Source organism: Capricornis sumatraensis, chromosome 4 (genome assembly GCF_032405125.1).
Source record: "Capricornis sumatraensis isolate serow.1 chromosome 4, serow.2, whole genome shotgun sequence".
Classification (NCBI taxonomy): domain Eukaryota; kingdom Metazoa; phylum Chordata; class Mammalia; order Artiodactyla; family Bovidae; genus Capricornis; species Capricornis sumatraensis.
Window position 1 is genome coordinate 114,133,611 of NC_091072.1, and position 14,066 is coordinate 114,147,676.

The following is a 14,066-nucleotide window of genomic DNA, read 5'->3' on the forward strand; positions in this document are numbered from 1 at the left end:
AACTTTCTTATATACTTTCTTGTTTGTTCACTTCCCTACTCCTCAAAATGACTCATTCCCCCGCTTCCTACCCCTCTTGCTGTACTCCCTTTCTCCCATTCTAAATCTCTCTGTAAAAAGAGGTAACCAGACAGCAACTCTTCTGCCTCTCACAATGCACACCCCTCCAACCAGCCTGCATGTGTTCCCATGCTCTGTGGGCCGGACATGGGCCAGAACTACTGTCTCTGCTCTTATCCAAAGTAAAGCCCAGTTTCACTTCCTCAAGGATTTTAATCCTTAGTATTAATTCATTTTCCACCTATCATCCATCTCTTTCTCCTTGGGTCATACCCACTGGCATATAAACATGTTCCAGTATTTCCTTTCTTTAAAGAAAAATTACTCAATCTCATTACCTCCATTTTCTGCTTCCATTTGCAGTAAAATTTGAAAAACGATATAGTCCCTGACTCTTATCTCCTATTCTCTCAACCCACTCCAGTTGCCTTCTTACCTGTCTCATTCCACCAGAATCACTCTTGACAGGTCCAACCAATGATTTCCTTTTGCCAGATCCACTGGTCATTTCTTACCTTAGCTGATCTCCCCATGGCATTTGATATTATTGAAAACGTCCTTTTCTCTTGGCAGACTTACTCTGGTCAACCGATTCCAGACCTGGTCTGTTGCTACTACAAATTTATCCTCTTTCTAGGCAGTCTCACCTAGAGCTATAGCAGATAAGCAGATGATCTCCAGGTAACTATCTCCAGTCCTGATTTCTCACAACTCCAGACTTCACTATTTTTCTGTTTGAAAACTCTGCTCAAGTTGGGCATCTCAAGATTGACATCGGTTAATAGAATTACCAAGGTGACCATATAATGAATAATGCATTTCAAACTGAGACACTTTTGAGGGTGAAAGAGAACACTGCTAATAATTTTGTCAGGGCAGCAAGCATAAACAAAAATCTGCCAAAGGATTTCCCATCACATTTAGAATGAGATCCTGTTCCTTAGACCTGTGCTGTTCATCTTGTGTCACTCTTCCCATCACTTAACTCTGCCCTGCCTGTACTGGCTGCCATGCTCCCCTTGAGCAAACATTTCTGTATGACTTTGAGTGAGTGACTTAGCCTCTCTGTGCCTAAGTGTCCTCATCTGCTAGAACAATAAATAATGGTACTCTTAGCTCTTAAGAGTTGTAAAGCACAACATGCCTAGCACTTAGTAGATGCTGCAGAGATACCTTTCAGTCTCCTAACTAAGGAACTGAACAGATTTGGACAGTAAGGGTTACCTGCACTTGCTGAATGAAGGAATAAAGTGAAGATGTGGTCTATATTTTTCGTAATTTTTCATTACTTAAGGGCCTTGCATACATAGTGCACATATATGTTTGAGTGTCAAGAGTCAATTGTTTGTGTGTTTGTTACATAGTTCAGACTCCACTGCTGAAAGTGAGCCAGTCTATCTGGATAATACTTATCTTGAAACAAAACTTAGAAACTTAAAACCTAACTAAAATCAGTACCATCACACACTTAACTTTTCATATATTACAGTCAGACCTGGATTCTCAGTTTCCTTAAAAGCTGTACTTCAAATGAATATGAATTAGATCATTTTAAGGAATTTTACAGAGACGTTTTCATAAAAACTCCTGAATTTGCAGTTGGTACTCACTCTTAGCATGTCAGGTAGTGGTAACTTTTTCTTATGCCAACTCATAAGCAATCCTTTTTCTGTTCACAAGGTTTGAACAGAAGAGAGATCTCAGTAAATCTGGGCTCTGGCACTTGGCAGCTGGATGGTTCTCTAAGCTTGATTCCTCATCTGTAAAAAAGGGAGAGTAATACACGGACACAGAAGTGTCTTATTAAATAAAACCGTCAATTTTAAACAAACCGACCATATAAATAAGTTCTAATTATTCCTTATGATGGGTAATACTAGGTTCTAAAAGATACCTATTCCAACCTGGAGATAAAATTTCTCCACCAAAATGTTTTAGAAATTTGCTAATGTTTCACCAAACACTACAGGATTCAGACCATAGTGGCGTGATGTTTCAGAGCTGGTGGTGAGAAAGAAGGCTGGGTCTGCATCCCAGATGAAATGTGCTATATCAATAAAAATGTATCCATAATTTGAATGGAGTGCACTTTTCAGATTCTAAAACTATTCACTTACTTACAAAATATCACACTTGTGGCATTTAATAGTTTTTTTTTAATAGCTTAAGGACAAAATTACAAACTTTATTAAAATAAATGCAATTTATATATTCAAGTATAGCAGCTGAGTCAGAGATCATCTGCTGCTGCTGCTGCTAAGTCACGTCAGTCGTGTCTGACTCTGCGACCCCATAGACGGCACCCAACAGGCTCCTCTGTCCCTAGGATTCTCCAGGCAAGAACACTAGAGTGGGTTGCCATTTCCTTCTCCAATGCGTGAAAGTGAAAAGTGAAAGTAAAGTTGCTCAGTCATGTCCGACTCTTAGCGACCCCATGAACTGCAGCCTACCATGCCCCTTCATCCATGGGATTCTCCAGGCAAGAGTACTGGAGTGGGTTGCCATTGCCTTCTCCTACTGAGAGATAATTTAAACACAACTCAGAAGCTACTTAGGTTCTTAAAATTACCCACAACGTTTTAGGAATTTGTACCCACAATATTCCTGAATCACTTAAGTTTTTGCTACTTGGTTTCACTCTGCACTGGTGAAAAGAAGCAACATCAGTAAGCAAGTTACTCTTCAACATTTAATGGTGCCACAGGGTTAAATAATGGCCTTCTTTTTTTGGCCTGAATTTTACCAAAGTTAGCCTCAAATTCTTTTTTTGTTCCATTTAGATTTGCTAGATGTCCATCCTTTATTCCATAGCCTAAGGAATTCAGTTTCTTTATCCTGTATTGTACTATTTGTGGTGTTAATTCAAGAACCATTGGTGTCTCTCTTATCTGAGCTATGGAAATTCCTTCTTTCAACAATCCCTGAATTCTCTCCTCCAAAACTGGAACAGAGTAATACAAAAGGGCAGGACATTTCAAAACCAATTGCTTCAGGTCATGATCAGTACATTTAAAAGCATTTTTAGAGAAAGACATACTGTTCTGTATATTTCTTGGGCAAAGCTGAAAAAGAAATCCTTTGAGTTTGGAGAGAAGCTGGAGAATTTCAAAGTTTGTGAAACCCTGGTCCTGGAAAAATTCTAGTGTTTCCTTTATAGCTGCAGAAGAGTTTAACAAAATAAATGGATTTTGGCTTAACAATTTTAGAAGCCAAACTTTCATGTTGGCCTCGGAGCCACCTAAATTTAGATAACTCTCTTGGAGAATCTTTATCATTTGTTTATTCTTCTCCATAGGATTATGAAAAATATTAGTTGCAGTTGTCAAAAATCTGCTAATGACCACATTTTTAAGTCCCAACTCTTGAAAGAACTGAATATTTAGCTTCCGGTTTTCCTGGTCTTTAACAGTAAAGAAAGATTCTGGAAACTGTTCTATTAACTTGACTAACTCTTCCTCGGTTTTACAGACCAATTGCCAGAGTTCTCTTTGAGTGTTAACAGCAGTTGGACTGCAGATAATTGCTTCTGGGCAGCGTTCCAAGATACTGGCTACAGCAGTCTCATTGGCACCCAGCTGTTGTAAAATATTTGCAATTTCTTCAACATAGGTTTCATCCTCCAGAAGTACCCAGCCTTTTAATCTTCGAATTTTCCTGATGTCAACTGACAATTTAAAGAGCTTTTCTACTGTCTTTTTATTTTCTTTCTTTGACTGACTATCAGTTGTACAGGTGAAGGATGCTAGAAAAGGTCTGTATTTTGGAGCTGATATCATTTTCCGGAAAGAACAGAGTCTGCAGGGCTGGGATCTCATCAGCAACTTCCACAACATGGCTGCAATCCACTGGCTAATTTCCACTGTCCTGAGACTCCAAATGTACAAATCATACCTGTAAGAAAGAAAATACAGGTTCTCTTAGAATACAAACACAAATCTGAGCTACAAATATTGAGCATGGAAATAAAATGGACAAATTAGACAGGTAAACTACTCATGTGGAGTATTAAATAGAGCTGTTTAAATAATTTATGAAGTAACTGTCATATACTGCTTCCCATCTTAAATTTAATAAATACCCTCTTTGAGCTTTGCAGCAACTTGTGAAGTAGTTATTTCCATTTAACAGATCAGTAGCAAAACCACAGGGAGTTCAAAGATTCACAAACCTCAAATATTTTGACATAAATTTCGTTTCTTACAACTCTGTTTCTGTCTAGGGCATATACATTTATACACATACCCATTTTAAAAAAATGTTTTTTGTATTTTAAAGTTGATGTCTAGGTAAAGCAAATACTTTTTAAGGAGGAGAGTCAATTTTAATTTTCTATTGTATTTTTTGCTGAATAGCTACTATCCAAAATAAGCCACTGAATTTGTTTTAAAAATGAGTTAATAAATGTGATACTGTTTTATGAGAATTTGTGAAAATCTTTTTTTATAAACCCAGAATTAAGTCTCAGCCAGGTAAAACAAGGAATACCATGTGACTGCCCAGTAGAATCATGGGAAATCATGTTAGCTGTGGAATGTCTTGGTGACCATGGCTTATTTCACTTAGCATAGTATAGCATGTGTTAGGACAAATCAGTTAATTTTAATAGGTCGAAGAGTCAGGAAAGTTTCCCTTTCCTTTATGATTCCTATTGCTTTTATGCATCAGATGAAAAGATAAAAATTCATCCCTATTTCCTTCTATATTATTGTTTGAATCTTAAAAGCTAGCTCCTTTAATTCATTTGAAATTTCCGGTTGTGAGCTGAGAATGTATACAGACTTTATCAATAGTTTAGCTATCTCTAAGCACCATTTTTGAACAATCCTTTCCTTCCCCATGATTTGTGATGTCTCCTTTGTTATGTCATATTAAACGTAGCTTCTGTTTCTAGCTAGCCTCCATCCTTGTGCATGCGTGCTAAGTCACTTCAGCCCGCCAGGCTCCTTTGTCCATGGGATTCTCCAGGCAAGAATACTGGAGTGGGTTGCCATGACCTCCTCCCGGGATCTTCCCCACTCGAGATCGAACCCGTGTCTCTTACATCTCTTGCATTGGCAGGTGGGTTCATCACTAGTGCCACCTGGCAAAAATAGAAGGGGAATCCTCACTCCCCTACTATTTTTGCAATTCCCGAAGGAGCCAGGTGGCTAATTTCCGACCTTTGCTTCATACTTGGCTCCCTCTGCTAGACCATCCTAAAACAATCTCTGGTCAGCTCATTCTTTCATACCCCTCACAATGATGTCAAATGTCAGCTCAGACCTCCAGCTTCCCCCAACACCCATTCTCTCATTCACTCTCAACCCAATACCCTTGCCTCTACCTAGTACAAAGAAAGGAGTGCAATTCACCACACCAAACATAAACCTCCTGCTGTTTCCCCTTCCCTAGAGTTACACCTTTCATCTTCCAGGTAATTCCTGCTCTTGTCCTCATCCCAGCCTCTCTAGCCTGAGATCTCTAGAGCCCTTCTTTCTCATGTATTCACTCTTCAGTTGAATCCTCCTCTCTCAGGTTCCCACCCTTCACCTCAATGGCTCCTTCTCTCACTGCCCCTCCAGCTAAAATTATTTTTCTCTTCCCCTCAGTTAATTCTTGCACAGCCTTTCTCTTCATTTCTACTCTTCTCATTTACATAACTGCCCATAAAGACAACTTCCATGTGATTAAAGCCAATGAGTAGTTTTAGGTCCTCTTGGCATCTGCAGCTTTCAGCACAGGTGACCACTTTCTTTGGGAAATAACTCTTGAAATGACTTTCAAGACTTCCCACTCCCCTGGTCCTCCTTCCTTCCTCTGTTTCTGACCACCCTTTATCTGTCTCCTCTGCAGGCTCATCTTCAAGGCTTGATTCTAGGCGCTCCGCTTCTTACCTTAGAGTTTCTCCTCAGAGATCCTGTCCTTATCCAGGGCTTGTTAATCCACGGAAACTTCATTCCAGCTTCTCCAAATGTAATCTTGTCACTTCCCTGCAATAAACTTTTTAATCGCACTTTAGGATAGACATAAAATAAATGTCTGCTTTACCATGGCCTTTTAAGGCCTCTTTGTCTTAGGCTCTGTCACCACCCAAATCTCCTGTCCCCCACTGCCTACACTCAACTGTACCAACTCCCTTTCAGCCCTTGGTGCTCTACCTGTTCCCATCACAGGGTCTCTAAAGACTGAGGGCTCTTCCCCATGCCCACAATCCTCCTAAACCTAAGTGTCACTTTCTCAGGGAAGGTTTCCTGCCCTTTGTGAATAGATGAGGCCTCTTGTCCCCCAGATAGGCTGTCCTGGCACTGTGGACTGTTCCTCTGTGTGCTTAGTTGCTCAGTTGTGTCCAACTCTTTGCAACCTCATGGACTGTAGCCTGCCAGGCTCCTCTGTCCATGGGGATTCTCTAGGCAAGAATACTGCAGTGAGTTGCCATGCCCTCCTCCAGGGGATCTTCCCAACCCAGGGATCGAATCTAGGTCTCGGCATTGCAGGCGGATTCTTTACTGTCTGAGCCACCAGGGAATGCCACTTGTCATAGCTGCAGCTGCTCATGTGTGATTTCTGTCTCTCTCTCCGTGAGGGTAGGGATGGTTTACTGCCCTGTTCCTATGATAAAATGCTTCTCTACCTTTCGCCTGACTGTCACTGCTGACTCTAGGAGGCATGCCTGGGCAGATGACTTTCAAGTGTGCTCTTCCCCAGCACACTGCTCTTGACCCTACTGTGGCACTTATACTCCTGTAAGTTCTTCATTCTTTCAACCAGTTTTTTTGAGTTTGTATGTTTAGCTCATTCTCTGTGACAGACATTACACTAGGCACTAGCTTTTCTGCTAAAACATTCTTCATACCTTTGGATCACAGACCCAGCAGAGAATATGGTGTGAGTCAGAGGCTCTCTTTCCAAAAAAAAAAAAAGTCCGATACTCACAACATTTTGCAAACAACTTTAGCAGGATTTGTGAGCACCCTGCAGTCCAACTATGAACAACCTGCACCAGATTGCAAGCATTTGGAAGACAGGGTGTGAGTGCGGTTCTACTTTATCCCCTGTATCCAACAAAGAACTTGGTCCACAGAGAAACAAAGTATCTGTCAATGGAAAAGCAGCGACAAACCAAGTGCACCACAACTTAAAGTAGTGGGTAAAGCTGTGGGCTGCCTGGGCCTAGTTCTGGATCATTAGTTGTGTTATGACTTGGGGAAGTCACTTCTCTGTGCCTCAATTTGAGCATCAGGAAAGTGGCAACATTCAGTGTTTGTCAAGGTTACAAACTGGGTGATTGTGAAGATTAACACCATGAATCAGAGTATTCAGAAACTCATTAAGTCATCACAACAACCTATTATTAAAGATGAGTTAACAGGTGAAAGTAAAGTATCCCAAGGTTGCTCAGCTAAAAAAAGACCAGATCTCGCATTCAAACCCGAAAGCTTAGCTCGAGCCTGCTCCTGGCCCCGTGCTCTGCCCATAGTAATAATCCAGGTAAATCTTTGTTAAATCATAACATGCGCTATTTTTCTGATGCTTCATTTTTCTTAAGCATTTTTTGGGGCGTAAAACCCACTTCTGTAATATGCACAGTTTTCATAATAACGGCCCACTAGACGAACATTAGTAATTCAATTAAGTTCGACTGCGACAACACGTTTGATATGCTCAGTTTCAAATTAACCCGTTTGTAAAAAAGAAAAAACGACGGCCCACGGAAGACGGTGTGGGGGAGACACCGAAAACCACACATCCGTCATGTGGGGCATGCGCTTTCAAACAGAAACTTCCGGCCGGAGGCGCCGCGGATTCCACCAGCACCCTGGCCAGCCAGTCAGAGCTGAAGCAGCTGACGGGGAGTCTGTCTTCATGATGGGCAGCTCCCAACTCCAGACTGCAGCGGCGAGCACCCACAGGTGTGCAGGACCGGGACGACTCACCTGTCAGTGTCGGCTCTGTACACGGTACGAGTTCCGGGTCTCCAGCCGCCGGCCAATTCCTCTCAGCAGCGCTGACCCGGCCACCTGTGAACCCGCAGACACGCCCGGAGCCCCCAACGCAGCCAATCAGGACGCGAGGCACAGGCTACGTGACCCCTCTGACGCAGAGCAGAGGGGCGGGGCGGGGAGGCGGAGTTCAACGCCACCGGCTTTTTAGCTTTCAACGGAACAGCCCCTCTGGCCAGCAATTATTGCCGCTGGCATTCTCACGCCTTTGCCCTCTGTGTAGTTTAGAGAACTTGGGAGTTTCAGTCTTTTTGTCCCTTGGGGAATGTCACAGCCCGCGAGAAGAAAAAAAGGTAGAAATAACTCAGAAACCGCTCTATGTTTAAGCTGTAGCCATTCATAATTCCCAAAATAAGCCTACAGATAAATAACTAATTTACAAAAGAAATTTAGTTTAAAAAAATCCCGAAACTTCTTTGGAACATATCTAGCCTTCCTGTCCCCCGCCCCTGCCAACCCAGCAGTCAGCTACAGTGCCTGATTCTTGAATGGAGAATTAAAGAACTTTAAAGAATTAAACTGCCTCCTGACACTTTAACCCAAATACTAGCCTTTTCAGATAAACTGCTAGGTGGTTTATATTCTGATTATTACCGGTGACTCCAATCTCATAAACAAATCTCTCCCTAAAGCCAGGCTCAACGTCTGCCCCATTTACTGTCATATTTATCCGTACACATATTTATAGCATGCCTATTAAGTGTTTACATTTACAGCAGCAATGACAAGTGCACAAGACAAGGGGGAATATGGAGTTCACATTCTGGTGGTCACATTCTAGTGTCATTAACAATCAATGACACTATTAATTGCAACTATAATAGAGTTAAATGTAAAGGACAAAGTGCCAAAACTGGGCTAGTCGTCCTATGCTCAGTATGGAGTTGGGATCAGGAAAGCAGTGATTTACACAGGCGCTAGGCCCCTCACTTTTTATTTCATAGTATACTGTTCAGTTCAGTCGCTCAGTCGTATCCGACTCTTTGCGACCCCATGAATCGCAGCACGCCAGGCCTCCCTGTCCATCACCAACTCCCGGAGTTCACTCAGACTCACGTCCATCGAGTCAGTGATGCCATCCAGCCATCATCCTCTGTTGTCCCCTTCTCCTGCCCCCAATCCCTCCCAGCATCAAAGTCTTTTCAAGTGAGTCAACTCTTCACGTGAGGTGGCCAAAGTACTGGAGTTTCAGCTTTAGCACCATTCCTTCCAAAGAACACCCAGAATTGATCTCCTTCAGAATGGACTGGTTGGATTTCCTTGCAGTCCAAGGGACTCTCAAGAGTCTTCTCGAACATCACGGTTCAAAAGCATCAATTCTTCGGCATTCAGCCTCCTTCACAGTCCAACTCTCACATCCATACATGACCACAGGAAAAACTACAGCCTTGACTAGATGGACCTTAGTCGGCAAAGTGATGTCTCTGCTTTTGAATATGCTATCTAGGTTGGTCATAACTTTTCTTCCAAGGAGTAAGCGTCTTTTAATTTCATGGCTGCAATCACCACCTGCAGTGATTCTGGAGCCCCCCAAAAATAAAAGTCTGACATGGTTTCCACTGTTTCCCCATCTATTTCCCATGAAGTGATGGGACCGGATGCCATGATCTTCGTTTTCTGGATGTTGAGCTTTAAGTAAACTTTTTCACTCTCCACTTTCACTTTCATCAAGAGGCTTTTTAGTTCCTCTCCACTTTCTGCCATAAGGGTGGTGTCATCTGCATATCTGAGGTTATTGATATTTCTCCCAGCAATCTTGATTCCAGCTTGTGTTTCTTCCAGCCCAGCGTTTCTCAGGATGTACTCTGCATAGAAGTTAAATAAGCGGGGTGACAATATACAGCCTTGACGTACTCTTTTTCCTATTTGGAACCAGTCTGTTGTTCCATGTCCAGTTTTAATTGTTGCTTCCTAACCTACATACAGATTTCTCAAGTGGCAGGTCGGGTGGTCTGGTATTCCCATTTTTTTTCAGAATTTTGCACAGTTGATTGTAATCCACAGTCAAAGGCTTTGGCATAGTCAATAAAGCAGAAATAGATGTTTTCCTGGAACTCCCTTGCTTTTTCCATGATCCAGCGGATGTTGGCAATTTGATCTCTGGTTCCTCTGCCTTTTCTAAAACCAGCTTGAACATCAGGAAGTTCATGGTTCACATATTGCTGAAGCCTGGCTTGGAGAATTTTGAGCATTGTTTTACTAGCATGTGAGATGAGTGCAATTGTGTAGTAGTTTGAGCATTCTTTGGCATTGCCTTTCTTTGGGATTGGAATGAAAACGGACCTTTTCTAGTCCTGTGGCCACTGCTGAGTTTTCCAAATTTGCTGGCATATTGAGTGCAGCACTTTCACAGCATCATCTTTCAGGATTTGAAATAGCCCCACTGGAATTCCATCACCTCCACTAGCTTTGTTCATAGTGATGCTTTCTAAGGCCCACTTGACTTCACACATTCCAGGATGTCTGGCTCTAGATGAGTGATCACACCATCATGATTATCTGGGTCGTGAAGATCTTTTTTGTACAGTTCTTCCATGTATTCTTGCCACCTCTTCTTAATATCTTCTGCTTCTGTTAGGTCCAGACCATTTCTGTCCTTTATCAAGCCCATCTTTGCATGAAATGTTCCCTTGGTATCTCTAATTTTCTTGAAGAGATTTCCAGTCTTCCCCATTCTGTTGTTTTCCTCTATTTCTTTGCATTGATTGCTGAAGAAGGCTTTCTTATCTCTTCTTGCTATTCTTTGGAACTCTGCATTCAGATGCTTGTATCTTTCCTTTTCTCCTTTGTTTTTCATCTCTCTTCTTTTCACAGCTATTTGTAAGGCCTCCCCAGACAGCCATTTTGCTTTTTTGCATTTCTTTTCCATGGGGATGGTCTTGATTCCTGTCTCCTGTACAATGTCATGAACCTCATTCCATAGATCATCAGGCACTCTATCTATCAGATCTAGGCCCTTAAATCTATTTCTCACTTCCACTGTATAGTCATAAGGGATTTGATTTAGGTCATACCTGAATGGTCTAGCGGTTTTCCCTACTTTCTTCAATTTAAGTCTGAATTTGGCAATAAGGAGTTCATGATCTGAGCCACAGTCAGTTCCTGGTCTTGTTCTTGTTGACTATATAGAGCTTCTCCATCTTCGGCTGCAAAGAATATAATCAATCTGATTTCGGTGTTGACCATCTGGTGATGTCCATGTGTAGAGTCTTCTCTTGTGTTGTTGGAAGAGGGTGTTTGCTATGACCAGTGCATTTGCTTGGCAAAACTCTTATTAGTCTTTGCCCTGCTTCCTTCCACATTCCAAGGCCAAATTTGCCTGTTACTCCAGTTGTTTCTTGACTTCCTACTTTTGCTTTCCAGTCCCCTATAACGAAAAGGACATCTTTTTTGGGTGTTAGTTCTAAAAGGTCTTGTAGGTCTTCATAGAACCGTTCAACTTCAGCTTCTTCAGCGTTACTGGTTGGGGCATAGACTTGGATTACTGTGATACTGAATGGTTTGCCTTGGAGACCAACAGAGATCATTCTGTCATTTTTGAGATTGCATCTAAGTACTGCATTTTGGACTCCTTTGTTGACGATGATGGCTACTCCATTTCTTCTGAGGGATTCCTGCCCGCAGCAGTAGATATAACGGTCATCTGAGTTAAATTCACCCATTCCAGTCCATTTTAGTGCGCTGATTCCTAGAATGTTGACGTTCACTCTTGCCATCTCATTTGCCCACTTCCAATTTGCCTTGATTCATGGACCTGACATTCCAGGTTCCTATGCAATATTCTCTTTACAGCATCGGACCTTGCTTCTACCACCAGTCACATCCACATCTGGGTATTGTTTTTGCTTTGGCGCCATCCCTTCACTCTTTCTGGAGTCATTTCTCCACTGATATCCAGTACCGTGTTGAGCACCTACTGACCTGCGGAGTTCCTCTTTTGGTATCCTATCATTTTTCCCTTTTCATACTGTTCATGGGGTTCTCAAAGCAAGAATACTGAAGTGGTTTGCCATTCCCCTCTCCAGTGGACCACATCTGTCAGACCTCTCCACCATGACCCACTTGTCTTGGGTTGCCCCAGAGGCCTGGCTTAGTTTCATTGAGTTAGACAAGGTTGTGGTCCTAGTGTGATTAGATTGACTAGTTTTCTGTGAGTATGGTTTCAGTGTGTCTGCCCTCTGATGCCCTCTTGCAACACCTACCATCTTACTTGGGTTTCTCTTACCTTAAGTGCGGGCGGCTGCGACCAGTGCACTAAGTGCGGCCGAGAGGAGCTACTGCATGTCTGAGGTCAGGGGCAGAGGCCGGGAGGACCCCATGTCCGAAGGGCAGTGGCCAAGAGGAGTTACCCCACGTCGGAGGCCAGGGGCAGCTGTGCATACTTCTGAAAACATCCTTAACACAAAGGACTGTAATTCTTCTAGACTGCCCTGTCTCCTTGTGGAGTGTACTCATTGTGGATACTGATAATTATTCCTATGAACAATTGTGAAGGAGCTGGGAGGCTTTAAGCAAATACTGAGAATGTATTTGCTTCACTCGTGACGAAGGTTGGAAGCTGGGACGAGCATAACAAAGGGTTATGAGCGTTCACCAAGTGCCCAAGGCTGGGAACGGATGACGAAGGGTCATACGCCCGGCCTTGAAGTGTTCGGAGGCTTCCTTCTGACCATCTGTTTCTGGGAGCAAGGACTGTTGTTTCATGATAGGACTCCCTTTAGAGTTTCGCCAAAGCTATGTTACGGCTTGGGTGGTGGGAACTGTATTTTATGCTTGAATGCTTTGATGTTTTATCGAGAAAGGTTACATGCAAGTCTGCTTTATGCTCTGCTCCCTGAGACCATATATCTGCGAAAGCTGGATAATAAAATTTGTCAGTCCACTAGAGGCTGTCCCTGAGTGTTCCTTTCAGAGTGTGGTACTCCGAGCCTTACAACTGGTGCCCAATGTGGGGCTCAAGCAGCAGACTTATTTTAAACAAGGACTGCATTCCTGCAGAAGCAAGGTAAGCAGGATGGGACATCAGACAAGTAAAATTCCTTTTGTTCATCTCATGCATCATTTCTTGAAACAATACGGGGTTAATCTGCCTGAAGAGCAGTTAACTAGCTGTTACCAGACAGTGGTTGAATATAATCCATGGTTTCCGGAGAAAGGAACCTTGGATTTACAAACTTGGACCAGAGTAAAGAATAATGTTCTAAAAGCTTATATACAGGGGGTAAAAATTCCCCCACAATCGTGGGTAACTTGGTCTCTTTTACAGGCCATTATGGAACAATTAGATGGTTCAGGAGGAGATTTAGAGGTTGAAACTGTTCGATCCCTGCATGAATGTGAATTAGAAGAGAAAGATCTATCAGAGGTTTTAAATCAGAAAAATGTCATGCTAGGGCAGATTACGGAAAGAGTCACAGGTGCTGAAAGCTGTTAAACAATCAACTTTGCCAGAGGTCCCTGATCCGCCGCGAGCTCATATTAACAAGCCTCTAACACCGGCCTTTCCGCCCACTGCAACGCTGTCTGCTGCTGCTTCTGCTCCCCTATTTCCTAGCATTCCTCCTCCGGACATGCCTCTTTGGGCATGGGCTTTTCCAGTCCAATTTAATAATCCTCAACCTGGACATAATCAGTGGCAATCACCTGATTTCGGTTTGCTCAATTCAAAAAGGCATGTATGCTATATGGTCCTACCTCATCCTACTGTATGGTATTTCTTAGGGGCTAAGCAGATCAATGGCTTCATGCAGATTTTTTTACAGTTGCTAAAATGGTTATGACTCCACAACAGCTACTACAATGGCAAATGTGAGTCACGGATGAAGCCAAATTAATCTTGCAAGAACAGCAAAGCAAGGGAAACCCTACTGGACTAAATTTTGAAATTCTCACCGGCACCAAAGCTATGGCTAAAACTGCTGTGCAATTACAATTTGTGCAGCCGCCCATGTTATACTGGATTAAGGAAGTAGCTATCAGAGCATGGGCTAAAATTGACAGTTCCACCTCTGATGGATCTTTTGTAAA

General features: G+C 42.6%; 1 protein-coding gene across 1 annotated transcript; it reads right to left on the reverse strand.

Annotated features, from left to right (window-relative positions):
• Positions 1 to 2,367: 2,367 nt before the first annotated feature.
• MTERF2 (mitochondrial transcription termination factor 2) lies at positions 2,368 to 8,026 on the reverse strand. The gene is made up of 3 exons (XM_068970053.1): positions 7,974 to 8,026; positions 5,934 to 6,029; positions 2,368 to 3,951 (listed from the first exon to the last, which is right to left on the reverse strand). Exon 3 carries the CDS (start codon positions 3,891 to 3,893, stop codon positions 2,736 to 2,738), a length of 1,158 nt encoding a protein of 385 aa, XP_068826154.1. The 5' UTR covers positions 3,894 to 3,951; positions 5,934 to 6,029; positions 7,974 to 8,026; the 3' UTR covers positions 2,368 to 2,735.
• Between the last annotated feature and the right edge of the window lie 6,040 nt (positions 8,027 to 14,066).